Source organism: Haliotis rubra, unplaced genomic scaffold, assembly GCF_003918875.1.
Source record: "Haliotis rubra isolate DU_JTF1 unplaced genomic scaffold, ASM391887v1 Scf832, whole genome shotgun sequence".
NCBI lineage: Eukaryota > Metazoa > Mollusca > Gastropoda > Lepetellida > Haliotidae > Haliotis > Haliotis rubra.
In genome coordinates, this window is record NW_025767560.1 from 417479 (window position 1) to 432281 (window position 14803).

General features: G+C 39.8%; 1 protein-coding gene across 1 annotated transcript; it reads left to right on the forward strand.

The window, feature by feature from the left end:
- Positions 1-48: 48 nt before the first annotated feature.
- LOC124262352 (origin recognition complex subunit 3-like) lies at positions 49-14682 on the forward strand. Its single transcript, XM_046696841.1, has 20 exons — positions 49-132; positions 826-871; positions 1767-1855; positions 2552-2699; positions 3609-3769; positions 4341-4436; positions 5027-5169; positions 5646-5805; positions 6205-6318; positions 6451-6584; positions 7205-7271; positions 9020-9136; positions 9319-9398; positions 10031-10167; positions 10343-10419; positions 12280-12368; positions 12818-12959; positions 13232-13348; positions 13960-14024; positions 14505-14682. Exons 1-20 carry the CDS (start codon positions 106-108, stop codon positions 14608-14610), a joined length of 2115 nt encoding a protein of 704 aa, XP_046552797.1. The 5' UTR covers positions 49-105; the 3' UTR covers positions 14611-14682.
- The last annotated feature ends 121 nt before the right edge of the window (positions 14683-14803 follow it).

Below are 14803 nucleotides of genomic sequence, written 5' to 3' on the forward strand. Positions count from 1 at the left end.
CCCACGTAGACGGAACCCAAGTCTAAGCTCTTTTGTAGAAGAAATAGAAATCTCGAATTTCCGGTGCGGGAAAATTGAGAAATTCTACGCGAACAGAAGGAAAATATGGATACTGCTGAATCTGTCTCAAAGGTAATTGACGAAATGTTTAAACCTTCTGAGTGGTATGCCCAGTGTGCTCAATTAGAATTTCAGTAAAACTGACATTACACTGCAACATTGGCAACACTGCAGTTCACCGGGCACAGTTTCTCAGCATATCGGATATCCCTATGGTCACCGCTTTGTGGACTAAGATCTGGTACATACACTTACTGTCATGATCAGTGTTCTAGGTCACAGGTACTAATTTGTGACATAATTGTCACCATTTTATTGTCATTCTATGCCAAAGATTTATAGTAAGAATAGATTTTTATAGACAGCCTATCCTAACCTTTTTTGAAGAGGAAGGTTTTGAGTCCCGATTTAACCCATTTTTATGGGAGTAGGAAAAACCTAGCACATAATGCTGAATCTAAACCCTAAACATAAACCGAATTTGTTTTGAAATAATCATAATACTTAGAGAATACTTTTCAAGATATTTTGAATGGTGGGAAAACACCTAGGTTTTTTTGGAGCTCTTACCCTGGTGCATAAATGTTGGTGTCGATATTACTGCAAATTACAATACACAATTACAGTAGGATACTGTTTGTCATTATATGCTTGAATTCGGAAGTATTGTCATACACATCAAAATCATTCATTTCCAAGAATATATAAGTACTACGAATCCTTTTCTTAACCAATTCTAATGTATTATATATTCACTTGTTTCAGGGATGTTTTGCTTACAAGAAAGGAAAGAAGAAAGTGGCAAATCCAGGTAGTTCATTAACTGAAACTGTCTTTATGTCACTCCATCATTGTGTTTACTTGACTTTAAAGCAATGTCAAAAATAAAACAACAAAGGAAATAAAATCATAATCTTACACTTTTTCTTTGTAAAATGTTTTCCCACTGACAAGTATGTAATGGTTTATAAAATGTAAAGGGTTAGTGATACCTTCCACTCTTCAGTTCATCAATCAGTTCAGTTCACCTGAAGGTCTATTTTGGTTTGTGTTTTGGCATGTTGAAAAAGCTTCCAGTATTTACTTCTCATGTCAAGTCTCTAGTTGGGGTTCCAGTCCCCAGCAACATCTATGTCTTGTAAGAGGTAGGCTCATATCTAAAGGAATTGGGTGAGCAGGCTTGCTGAGTAGTACTTTGTGAGATGGCACTTACAATATCAGTTACTGGTTTTTCTGACATAGACATGATTATTAGCAGAACATTAACATCAGGCATCACTGTGTTCATGGTATTTCACTTGACATGCTCTATAAAATGCAGGGTTCAGATAATTCCCAACATGGGCACAATGTGTTTTGTTCAATCTTGGTGTACTGGAAAACCGTACATTTGGAGTACTGAATGGAAGCTAATGAACTATCAGTAATCTTGTGTTTTGTTTCATATATGCACCACAACATTGCTACTCTTGTGTAATTTAAAAAAAAATACGTCTGTAAATGATTCTAAGACCGTACACCATTGCTGTGGTGCGTATCTGCCACGTTTTCTAAATTATTTCCACCTTGCATATTTTTATCCGTACATCAGTTGATACGGCCCTTATCTGAAGCCCTGAAATGCATTGTGTAAGTGCAATAATCTTGAAAACAACCTCATTTCACCTAATCTGATCAGTTGCTGATTGTACACTCTATTGTTCCAGCTGCATATTTCACCAAGAAGGATATAGGATGTGAGGCCCGACTAGAAGCATACCAGTCCCTGTGGGAGATAGTGGACACAGACATAAAGGTGTGCCTCGGATATAAGCTTCAAGTAGTATTCTGGGTAGAGTGTAGATTGGTGACCACCAGGAGTACAAAAATGTGAACTGTGATGCCTCTGTACCTCAAAACTAAACTGACACTCCCACCATCAACCATTATGGCTGTATAATGTGATGTTGATGATCCACATCTTGTTAATGATTCTGGTAATTGTGTTTTTCCTAACTCAAGACAGCTGGGACTGTCAATTGTAAAGTTTATCAAGTTTACAGGGAGTTTTATTGGATTCCATACTAAGCACTTTCAGCAGCTAAATTATTTAAATTATGTATTGTGAAAGAAGAAGGGAGATAAGCAATATAGCATAGTCAGGATAAGGAAAAATTTACAAATTGGATTCTTGAATCTGTTAATGTACTATTTCAGAGTTGTTTTAACAATGCTTTCAATACATTTTAGGCTACTCTTTGTTTGCTCTGTTAAAGTGAAATAAAATTCAAGTCATCTGTGCAAAGCTACAACATTAGTTATGAGGGTATTAACTTTTACTGGGAGTATTTGCTGCAGACTTGTTGCTCTGAAGCGGGCAGAATACATCCCTGCTCTATGTTAAAGTAATGGTGGGCAAGTTGTCTGATGTCTTTCATTCACAAGATACCCATCTCCTTGTATGTAAATATTTGTGAATAGTGCTTGTAATAGTTTGTGTTCTCTCTTCAAGATCATGCAGTCGGACCTAAATAGTCAGATCTTTGAGGAGCTTTTGGCCTTTGCAGCTTCAAGTCATAGTCCTCGCAGTAGTGATGAAGAGGAAGGGAGACATCTTTGCAAGGCTATTCAGGAGATTCCAACAGCAGCTCTTATCACAGGTAAGAAACATTCATGTACTTGTTGTCATACTGTTTGTTCATTATTCATAATGTCCACAGTTTCTAAAAGGCAGTAAAGGCTGTGACTAAATGATTCCCAAGGTCCACCCTTCATGTAGTTCATAGTCGATAGTAATATCACTATCAAAAAGGTTCAGTGATGCCTCCTTAGAATTTTATCCCCCACAACACATTTTATGGGGGTATTAAAATGGACTCTGTGCCGTCGTCTGTCTGTCCATCCATGCACATTTGTCTTTTCCGGAGCAGAATTCTAAAACCGTTCAATATTTTTTCACCAAACTTGGCACATGGATAGATCTGGCAGTGTACTGGTGCCTTTTGGTAGTTTTGGAATTCTGAATAAAATATTTTTGGCGTTTCCATGGCAACAAGTTTGACTAAAACTGAAATTGGTGGAAGTGCTCTTTTCCGGAGCAGAACTCTAAAACCGTTCAATGTTTCTTCACCAAACTTGGCACATACATAGATCTGGTGGTGTACTGGTGCCTTTTGGTCGTTTGGATTTCTGAATCAAATATTTTTGGCAGTTCCATGGCAACAAGTTTGACTTAGACTGAAATTGCTGATAGTGCTCCTTTCTGGAGCAGAACTTTAAAAACCTTTCAATACTCTCCTTCCACTTTTCTATATACACACCTAAATATTTGACATAATCATAACTTGTAGACATTATCATGAAGAGTATTTTGCCATTGCGGGGGATATTGATGACTTTGTCTTCTTGTTTAGATTGGATATTTTCACACAAAATCAACATTGTGCTAGTTTCCATGATGATACTGTGGATGAGTGTGGATGGTGATGATGAGTGTGGACAGTGATTATGTGTGTGGATGGTGATCAGGGTATGGATTGTGAATGTGGACTGTAATTTGTTCCTTGCAGGTGTGAACACTCCAGACCATGCAGTTATGTTCTCTAACCTTGTGCAGCTGCTGAAGGAAAGAGTTAGCTCCCTTGTTGCAACTCTCCGCTCAAAGGACTGTCCGAACCTGAAGACAACCCTCTCCAAGATGATCTCCCAGCTGACATCAAACCCAGACTTGGTATGATTACTGTTTCGCTTGTAGCACTACATGGTCATATTGAACTGTATCTCAGATTTCTCTTTCAGTTATTACTCTCAGCCACTAGTTATGTCTAGGTGTGAGGGCAACATCTGAGAATGTTATTCTTTGCACAGGATTCTCTTTGTGTGTGTGTGTGTCAGGCAAACCTGTGTTCATATTTGGTTATATCCACAGATGTAACTTTTGTAAAGTATCACAACCCTTAATTAGACTTACAATATCAGTCTATGACTCCAGGCCTAGGTTTTTGAAGCTCTCTTAGCGCTAAGATAGCCGTAAGTGCCATACATTAACATTAACTTGCAACTATCTTAGCGTTAAGAGAGCTTTGAAAATCTAGGCCCTAGATATCAGTCTTGAGTTTTGTAAAATTTCTTTCAGTCTAGTAAGCTATGCTAAGAGAAGGCAATACTTAAACACATTAATAAAATATTCATAAAATAATCTCAAGTGGAATGTTCTGGCTAATGGACTGAAATATTTGACACAGATGCTATGTTATTGAGTTTTTATTGCCATATTGTTGAGTGACACTTTGTGTATTCAGATGTTAGATGATGACGATGATGATGTCGCTCCAAAACGGAAGCAGGCAGCGTGTACAGTGTCCACACTGTGCCAGTGGTATAACAGCAAGTTCAGAGTGAGTTGGCAATAGTCAAACTCTGTATGCTATTTTAGCAAACAGTTTAAATAATGCCCCCATTATGTTTGTATCCATATCAATGCATGGACTGTTTATACAGCACTGTTACAAGTAGATTATATATACTCATGATTGATAACACTGTTTCTACCAGCCTGTCACATAATGAGACAATCTGCACAATCGTAGATCAGTGCAAACTAGCAATGGTATTGCTGGAACCAGTACTGAAATCCTGAGGGGATAGTATCATTACTGTTGTATCAAACTTTGAGAGAAACCAGAAGTTTTTGTTGATGCTATCATGTTGGTCAGTGTTTACCAGTGATGTTATTCAGAGGGGAAAAGATGATGCTACAAGATGAAGTCAGCTAATGGCTCATTCCTTGAAAACCAACCCAGATGTTAACACATGATTTTAGGAACTGAAGTGTGGTGTGCCTTGGCAACAGATTTTAACATGCTATGGTGCAGTATATAGGTGATGTAATTCTGGTGATTGCACAAACACCACATGTCTGAAATGCACAAGCTGTGATCATGCCGTGTGTATGTATGTGGACATTTGTGACTGTTTTATCTTCCAGTCTGCAAGTTCTTCTCCAAAGAAGCGCCGTTCTGGTGGTGGAGCTGTAGAAACAACCATGTCTCAGCCCCCTCTGGTGGTTGTCCTGGAGGATATGGAGAGTTTCTTGCCCCATGTTCTTCAAGATGTCATCAGTATCTGCAGGTAAGCATGCTCACATCATTCCCCACCCTCTGCAGCAATCTCCAACTCATCACCAGATCATGACTCCTGTTATTTTAAAAATTATTCCATCATGATAAATACCCCGAACCAGTTCCAAATGAACACTTCTATTAGTCATCTACAGCTTTCAGATTACTACTTTAGCTCAGCAGTGCTCTTGAGTGCACTTTGACTTAATTTAGTATTTGTATTGTTTAAAATATACAAGTGGCTGAAACCAAGATCATTTTATCTGTCAGTTCATTTTAAGCATGCTCTTCATGAATGCATTTTAGTTTATATTAAAAAGATAATAATGAAGTCTTGAAAGATGTATAAACTTCAGTTGCTGTTTTATCAGTCATTGTCGCAGGATAAAAGCGTTACATATATGAACAAGGCTCCATCTATGATACGGATGTCTTCCTGATAACACAAACCAGTATAACACATTACTACATCATCCTTTGTTTCAGCAACTACATTCATGAGCTGCCCCTGGTCTTGGTGTTTGGAATTGCCACGTCTGTGACAGCTGTCCACCGCCTGCTCCCCAACTCGGTCTCCTCGCTACTGTGCATGGAGAAGTTCCAGGCCCCGCCCTCCTCTGAGTACCTCACCCAGGTCATCAACAAGGTCAGTGTGTCCTGGCATCTCACACTACACTTCAATAATACTTCAAGGGGGATCAGATTTTTCAGTCTGAACCAATGATGGGTCAGTATCACAGCCTTGTGTTACAGTGCACCAAAGGCCTAGGTTTGATCCCCTCATGGCGACAAAATGTGAAGTCCACTTCTGAGTCTTCTGTTTTCGTATAGCTGGAATATTGCTAAAACAGTGTGAATCAATACTCAATCACCCCTAATGTGGTAACCCCACATTGGTACAATGTGTGAAGCCCATTTCTGGTGTTCCCACCGTGATGTTACTGGAATATTGCTAATAGCGGTGTAAAACCATACTCACTCACTCACCTAATGTGGTAAAGTCTTCATTCAACTTGTAGTTATGTGTCATGATATTCCCTTTCAGGTGTTGATGACAGCAACGTTTCCCTTCAAGCTTGGGCCCAAAGTTTTCCAGCTGCTCCTTGATATCTTCCTGTACCATGATTTCTCCGTCCTCAACTTTATCAAGGGGCTCCAAGTATGTGTGTAATGATAGGACTTAAACCCTGAAGCTTGATGGGAGGTGATATGACATTACATGGCGTGGTGACATTGACATGACATGATGTGAATACATAACACATGACATGACATTTGTTCATTTTTCCAGTTCTGTATGTTGGAGCATTTCTACAACCAGCCTCTGAGTCACTTGTGCTGCCATCTGGTGGACATAGACAGCACTGTGTCCAGTCTCAGCCACAAGGAACTTGACCGACTCAGACAGGTTCCGTCCTTCTCCAGGTGTGTACAGATGGTTCAAGGTCTAGTCCTCTTTCCTGTCTGTCATGACACAGATGGACTCGCGTCTAAAGGGACATTATACAAACACAGGTTCTGTCAGTACCTGTGTTACCCTTTGTGAAGATCTATGTTAGAATTATTCTTGATTAACCTGTGCCTGTTATAAGTGGTGACTACACAGATTGGGTGTTTAGGCTTAGTGGCTTGTTGATGCATGTTGTTGTATCCCAGTGTAGATCATGTCAATCATTGGATATCTGGTCCAGAGTCGCTTTTTACAGATCTTCATAACATAGCTGAAGTTCCAACATTTGGAGACCGCCTCCGTGGTCTAGTGGTTAGAGCGTCCGCCCAGAGAGCGGAAGATCGCGGGTTCGATCCCCGACCGCCTCATACCAAAAGACGTTAAAATAGCTTCAGTCTGGGCTAGTACAAGCATCGCACATACACATACACACACATGCACGTCATCATGTCGTCACATGAACCCAATTTCACCTCACCTCCAACATTTGGTGTCCCCTGAGGTTGTTCCTAACACTGAAACCACACTCCCTAGCTCATCGTAACATATATTACAGTGGTCCCGGAGATGTGATTGACTTTTATGTGTATTGCAGGTACATGGAGGAGAACTGTTCTTCTGAAGATCAGTCCAAACTCCGGGAGGATAACAAGTTACTGAAGGTAACAAAGTGTGATCCCCCTGGATGGGTGTGAGATATTAGTGTATGATGTATAGCTTTATATAGTTAGACATTTTGCAACATTATGAACATTTGATGTTGTGTCTGTACTGTTCATCATCAGAGAAACTGGATTGAATCAACAGCCTTTCAGTGTTTGTTGATACATTTTGCTGGATTGTAAGTTTTGTTGTCAGCTATGTACTTGTTGATATGTAGTGTCGTCAGCTATGTACTTGTTGATATGTAGTCGTCAGCTATGTACTTGTTGATATGTAGTGTCGTCAGCTATGTACTTGTTGATATGTAGAGTCGTCAGCTATGTGCTTGTTGAGAGTCTTGTTCTGTTGCTAGATATTGTTTTGTTGAGATGTGTTGTGATGTCATGGATCTATTTGTTGAAATATGGTGGTATGTTGTCAAGGATCTACTGGTTGACATGTAGTGTTTTGTTGTCAAGGATCTACTTGTTGACATGTATTGTTATGTTATCAAGGATCTACTTGTCGACAGGTAGTGTTGCATTGTCAAGGATCTACTTGTTGACATGTAGTTTTATGTTGTTAAGGATCTACTTGTCGACATGTAGTGTTTTGTTGTCAAGGCTCAACTTGTTGACATGTATTGTTATGTTGTCAAGGATCTACATGTTGACATGTAGTGTTTTGTTGTCAAGGATCTACATGTTGACATGTAGTGTTGTGTTGTCAAGGATCTGCTTGTTGACATGTATTGTTATGTTTTCAAGGATCTACTTGTTGACATGTAGTGTTTTGTTGTCAAGGATCAACTTGTTGACATGTATTGTTATGTTGTCAAGGAGATACATTTTGACATATAATGTTGTGTTGTCAAGGATCTACATGTTGACATGTATTATGTTGTCAAGGATCTACTTGTTGACATGTATTATTATGTTTTCAAGGATCTACTTGTTGACATGTAGTGTTATGTTGTCAAGGATCTACTTGTTGACATGTTTTGTTGTGTTGTCAAGGATCTAATTGTTGACATGTAGTGTTATGTTGTCAAGGATCTACTTGTTGACATGTAGTGTTATGTTGTCAAGGATCTACTTGGTGACATGTTTTGTTGTGTTGTCAAAGATCTACTTGTTGACATGTAGTGTTATGTTGTCAGGAGCATGACATGTATTATGTTGTCAATGATCTACTTGTTGACATGTACTATTATGTTGTCAAGGATCTACTTGTTGACATGTAGTGTTGTGTTGTGAAGGATCTACTTGTTGACATGTAGTGTTATGTTGTCAGGAGCATGACATGTATTATGTTGTCAAGGATCTACTTGTTGACATGTATTATTATGTTGTCAAGGATCTACTTGTCCACATGTATTATGTTGTCAATGATCTACTTGTCTACATATAGGATTGTGTTGTCAAGGATCTACTTGTTGACATGTAGTGTTATGTTGTCAGGAGCATGACATGTATTATGTTGTCAAGGATCTACTTGTTGACATGTTGTGTTATGTTGTCAAGGATCTGCTTGTCCACATGTATTATGTTGTCAAGGATCTACTTGTCTACATATAGGATTGTGTTGTCAAGGATCTACTTGTTGACATGTTTTGTTGTGTTGTCAAGCATCTACTTGTTGACATGTAGTGTTATGTTGTCAAGGATCTGCTTGTCCACATGTATTATATTGGCAAGGATCTACTTGTTGACATGTTTTGTTGTGTTGTCAAGCATCTACTTATTGACATGTAGTGTTATGTTGTCAGGAGCGAGTGAAGGATCTACTTATTGGTCTCCATGACTACCACAGTACCTTCTTCCCCATCCTACAGTGCCTGAATGTATGGGGGTCTGTTCTTCCTAGATACCCTCTTGGCAAACAGGTATGTGCTTCTCACCTTCTTGTGCTACATCCTGTAGTTCAAATACTTGTTATTATTTCTGACCTCAGACAAGCCAGAGTTCCATGATGGGTTCCATTTGCAGATGTGCCCATATTTTGTTTCTTAGTATGTCATGCCCACGCCCTTATGTTTTAGACATTGTTTCTTCTTTCATGTTGCAGCTGCGGGAGCTGTACGCCACCAGTCTCGAGTCAGATGTGTGTGACAGTGAGGCTTACAAGGAGGCCATGACTCTCTTCAGGTATCTTTACTCACTCACCTACTCACTCACTCATGCAATCACTCATGCTTTCAGTCACACATATTTACTCACATACTCTCTCCTTATTAGACCCGTGAAGATCCGGGGTAGAATAGGTCCTCAGCAACCCATGCTTGCCACAAAAGGCGACTATGCTTGTCGTAAGAAGCAACTAACGGGATCGGGTGGTCAGGCTCGCTGACTTGGTTGACAAATGTCATCAGTTCCCAATTGCGCAGATCCATGCTAATGCTGTTGATCACTGGATTGTCTGGCCCAGACTCGATTATTTACAGACTGCCGCCATATAGCTGGAATATTGCTGAGTGTGGCGTAAAACTATACTCACTCACTCACTCACTCACTCACTCACTCACTCACTCACTCACTCACTCACTCACTCACTCACTCACTCACTCACTCACTCACTCACTCACTCACTCACTCACTCACTCTCCTTATTAACCCCCTTCCATATTTTGCTAAGGATTTGTCCCTCTCCCATGTAATGTATTATTGCCTCCTCCCTCTCTGGTTAAAACTCCACTGAATGAGCATGTCCTCCTGACCTCCTGTCGACAATGATCAGGTCATTGTTTCGGATATATTATTTGTGACGTCATGCTTGCCAGGATGTTGTCGAAGGATGAGTTGTCGAGTCTGGTGACGTCGTGTGTGGAGCGAACCATGTCGCTGGACCTCCCTCCAGGGTTGGAGCAGCTGCCAGACCAGCTCCATGAACTCCTGATTGTGCTGGAGAAGGAAGAAGGTGGGTGTGTTCGGTGGAAGTAAGATGCAGCTTAGCTATAACGTCAATCATGTCTAACTTACAAATGTTAGGCCCTAGTTTTCCCAGACTTCCTAACTGTAGTATCTGTAGGTTGATATCCAGAGGAGTGTGTTTGTTGTGGCCACTTATTGACAGTGCTTCTATTATACATCAGAGGAAGTCCCAGAGACAGAGCCGGCTGAGAAAGATGAAGTGCGCTTCACAAAAACAGATCTGCACACTCTACGCAAGGTAGGACATGACTAGATCATAGTGATACTACGCAAGGTAGGACATGACTAGATCATAGTGATACTATATTTCACATAACACTGGTCAGATATAAGCTAAAGTACTGTCGGAAATGCTAGAAAAATGCTTTTTAGCCTTAATATCTTTAGAAAGGTGATAAATGTATTATGTTGTCAATATATCAACTCACCTATAGTCTACCTAATTTTTATTTCAATTGATTTAGCATTCCCATGCATTTAAAGGGCAGTTTACAGGAGAGAATTTGGTACCAAAACAACAACTTAAGATTTTTTCACAGTTCAACAACAGAAATCTGAAATAGTCTTTACATTTATGCTGATAATACAGTTGGCGTAAAAATATAAATTAACGGGTTTTTTAAACTAATAAGTGTTGAATGTTTGTGTTACTTTACTTAATTATCGTTTCTTTATTGAAGAAATATTAATATAAATGTTAAAGTCTTGATAAATATGTTTCCGTCATGCATGCACATCTTTATCACAAGCGTCCACTATAGCCAACTATTTGCAGGCGATTGTTGCAAAGGTTTATAAGTTGTTTGTGCTTGAAAAAAGACAGAGGTAAACCTTTCATTAGTATAGAAATGGTTTAATACAGAACTTGTAAGAGGTGTTGGTATGTCTCACCAACAAGTTTACAATATTAAAAACAAATCAGACCCGAGACAGGGACCGTCTCAAAAGCAAAACAAGGACTGATAAAATCATCCTTGACAACTTTGACAAGGAGTACTTAGGCGGTCGGTCTGCAAACTTTAGGAGAAGAATAATATATATATTCTAAAGAAGCTACATCAGTGACTTCGTTAAATCTTTGGCCAGTGTTCACAACTAGATTAAACTGACCCGAATTACATCCATATTTTTGCAATGAAATATACTGTTGACATGCCAAACATTTATTAAAGCGTTGCACATTTCTACAATCAGTCGATAAGATAACACCTTAGCGATAGGATTCTTTCCAATGTACAGTAATTAGGTATGTTTATTTCACAACAAATACACATACACAAATGATCCCTTCCATAACCAATCATTATACTATCGTCGCATATTCAACATTTTGAAGAAAACATCTATTGAGATGACCCCTCGCCCGAGCGTGTGCTCAGGTGTCAATTTCACCTGTCGATACCGTGCATGCTGATGACGTAACACAGGCAGTTAATGTTTGTATCAAATAACGTCCCACTACCCCTTTTTTTTCTAAGTTTTTGATAGTTTCATCAGTAAAAACGCATTTTAGGGCATGTCTCAAAATTTATTCCCTCGGTCTACATTAGGTAGATGTTTCTTAAAGTGATATATAGTTGTTATTAGTAACTGTAATACCTCTGAATTTTACATATAAGTCAAAAAGCATTTTTCTAGCATTTCCGACAGTCCTTTAGTTCCATCTGTGAGTGGTTTGGTTAAACACAACTTGGCCAACATTCCGTTTATATCTCGGCAACTGATGGAAACTTGAATTGATACCAGTCTCAAATGTTTACTACTTTGGTGAAACCCAGGAGTACATCTCCAATCAAAGGAAGTGCGAAGTTTTTAGACAGTTTTTGTTTCCAGAGAGAAATTTCTAAGACCACGTAAAACATACTGAGTTAGTGATTTTACTTTTGGTCAATATTTTATAACAATATTTAATTTAAGACTTAATTTAACCATCTCTATGGCAAAGGGATTAAATTATCCCATATATGATGACATTGTGCCAGCGATTCAGGTCCCATGTAATCAACCTGAGGTTCATCCTGTCAGTCACCAGTTCGCCTGGTGCAGTCTGAATTATTTACACCTGATACCTCTTGATTGATTCTTTGTTTACATTCAGACTTTAAAGGAAATGGGGAAGAAAAGAAGATTTTCACCGTTTGAACAACAGAGAGAAACAGTTATTGACTTCTTTGATTCACTATTTAGGTGAGATTGATGGTATGTTCACAGCCTTGTACTGTAGGGATATTTACAGACCGCCACCATAGAGCTGGAATATTGCTGAGTGCGGCGTAAAACTAAACTCACTCACTCACTCACTCACTGTAGGGACATAACAGTTCGACAGGCAGCTGACAACTTGCTGCAGCAGACATAGAAAACCGAACATGAGATGTCATAGTGGGACATCAACATCAAATATTGAAAGCTTAAATGCTGCATGTTGGTGTGATGAGGACAAAGAAGTATGGGAGATGAGTAAATCTCTCATGAATGTTATAAGTATATTTACCCTGTTATCATTCCACGTTGAAATCTTCATTAACCTGTACTGGTAATGAGAGGTGATCCTACATATAGTAAGAGGCTGTTTCATATGTCCACTTCATTGCCAGGATTTGCTCAACGAACTGGTGCTAATGTTCCCCTTGTAGGAAGTACTTGAAGTGTCCAAGCAGTCAGCCCCTACATGAGTTGGTCTACTACAGTTCGGTGTCTGGTGTCCGGCGCCACATCAATGCCTCCCCACGCCTCGCTATACAGAAGGCGCTCAGTAACCGAGCCAAGTACCTACAGGTGAGTAGAAGCTGTAACGTCCATAGCTCTGTAACCCAGCCAAGTACCTCCAGGTGAGTACGAGCTGTAACATCCATAGCTCTGTAACCCAGCCAAGTACCTCCAGGTGAGTACGAGCTGTAACATCCATAGCTCTGTAACCCAGCCAAGTACCTCCAGGTGAGTACGAGCTGTAACATCCATAGCTCTGTTAGGAAGTATTTTAGTCATTTGATCCACATCTCACATGACACAGACACTGATGTTTTCTGATTAGTGCCTTCTGGTTGCAGTGTGAGTGCTGTGAAGGAGAGCATGGAGCGATCACATCGTCAATGCCTGATCTCTGCATTGTGTATAAGCTGCATCTGGAGTGTCCTCAACTCATCAATCTGTATGACTGGCTTCAGGTGAGTATCAACTCGATGATCACTATTGTTGCAGTGTTGCTGTAAGAGACTAACCATTTGATATTAAGATAATACTGGAACAATGTCATTTGTCCACATGTTTTGCAACAATAAAAGGTTTTTCTTTCAGCAAAACAGGTTGTACACAGGTCATCACTGGCTGAGAAAATATTCTCTACCCCAACCTCCACCCTTAATATTCAGTGGTCAGTCTTTTGTGACCGTTGTCAGCCTGCTTTGTTTATAGGCGTAACATCATCTCTGTGTATAGAAAATGACATCATCAACCATTTGTAAAATTCTGATTTTGGAGGGGCGGCGGGATAGCCTAGTGGTTAAAGCGTTGGCTCGTCACACCGAAGACCCGGGTTCGATTCCCCACATGGGCACAATGTGTGAAGCCCATTTCTGGTGTCCCCCGCCGTGATATTGCTGGAATATTGCTAAAAGCGGCGTAAAACTAAACTCAGTCAGTCAGCAGTCTGATTTTGGCTCATAATGAGCAACAAGGAACAGCAGGAGTCAGTTAACTAATCTGTTTGAATCTTAAGTTATTAAGGGTGAACTTTCCCTGTGTATGTTCATTTTGGTATATGTATGTTGTCCCCCAGGCTTTCATTACCGTGGTAACAGAGGATGAACAGAAGAGGACAAAGGATGAGGACAGTTTATTGCAGTATCCTTTACTGAGTTGCAGAAACGTATTATGGCGGACATGTTTAATGTTTTTTGAAGTTGTTGAGAATGTTGTTATAGGTTGGCAGCAGATTTGAAGTTTCTGGTCTGGAACTAATTAGACCAGTATTTGTCTCATCTCCTTGGTTTCAGCATCAATGGTGCCAGTCAGAATTGTCAATGTCAGAAATATTGTTTATTTTCTTCATCTGAGTTCAGGGGTGGTGGGGTAGCCTAGTGGTTAAAGCGTTCGCTTGTCACACTGAAGACCTGGGTTCCATTTCCCACATGGGTACATGTGTGAAGCCCATTTCTGGTGTCGCCTGCCATGATAGTGCTAGAATAGTGCTAAAAGCAGTGTAAAACTAAACTCACTCACTCTCTCATCTGAGTTTAGCTGGTTTGATATTTTGTAGGAGTATGTGGTATGACTGGAATGCATGCATTGTTACATGTGGTTTGATTCTTTAACTTATGCCAGAGCACGATTCATCCGTTCAGTCTCAGAACTGCAATTCCTGGGCTTCATCAAACCAACAAAGAGAAAGACAGATCATGTGGCCAGACTGACCTGGGGAGGTTGCTGATACAGTGTGTAACATGTGATACTGTGTGTAACATGTGATACTGTGTGTAACATGTGATAACAGTGTGTAACATGTGATACTGTGTGTAACATGTGATACAGTGTGTAACATGATACAGTGTGTAACATGTGATACTGTGTGTAACATGTGATACTGTGTGTAACATGTGATACAGTGTGTAACATGTGAGTGT

Excerpts from the sequence above, each read along its gene's own strand:
- LOC124262352 (XM_046696841.1), top strand. The coding sequence starts at position 106 with ATGGATACTGCTGAATCTGTCTCAAAG. Across the intron at positions 872-1,766 it reads GAAGAAAGTGGCAAATCCAG|CTGCATATTTCACCAAGAAG; the intron begins GTAGTTCATTAA and ends CTATTGTTCCAG. Across the intron at positions 7,272-9,019 it reads AGGATAACAAGTTACTGAAG|GAGCGAGTGAAGGATCTACT; the intron begins GTAACAAAGTGT and ends TTATGTTGTCAG.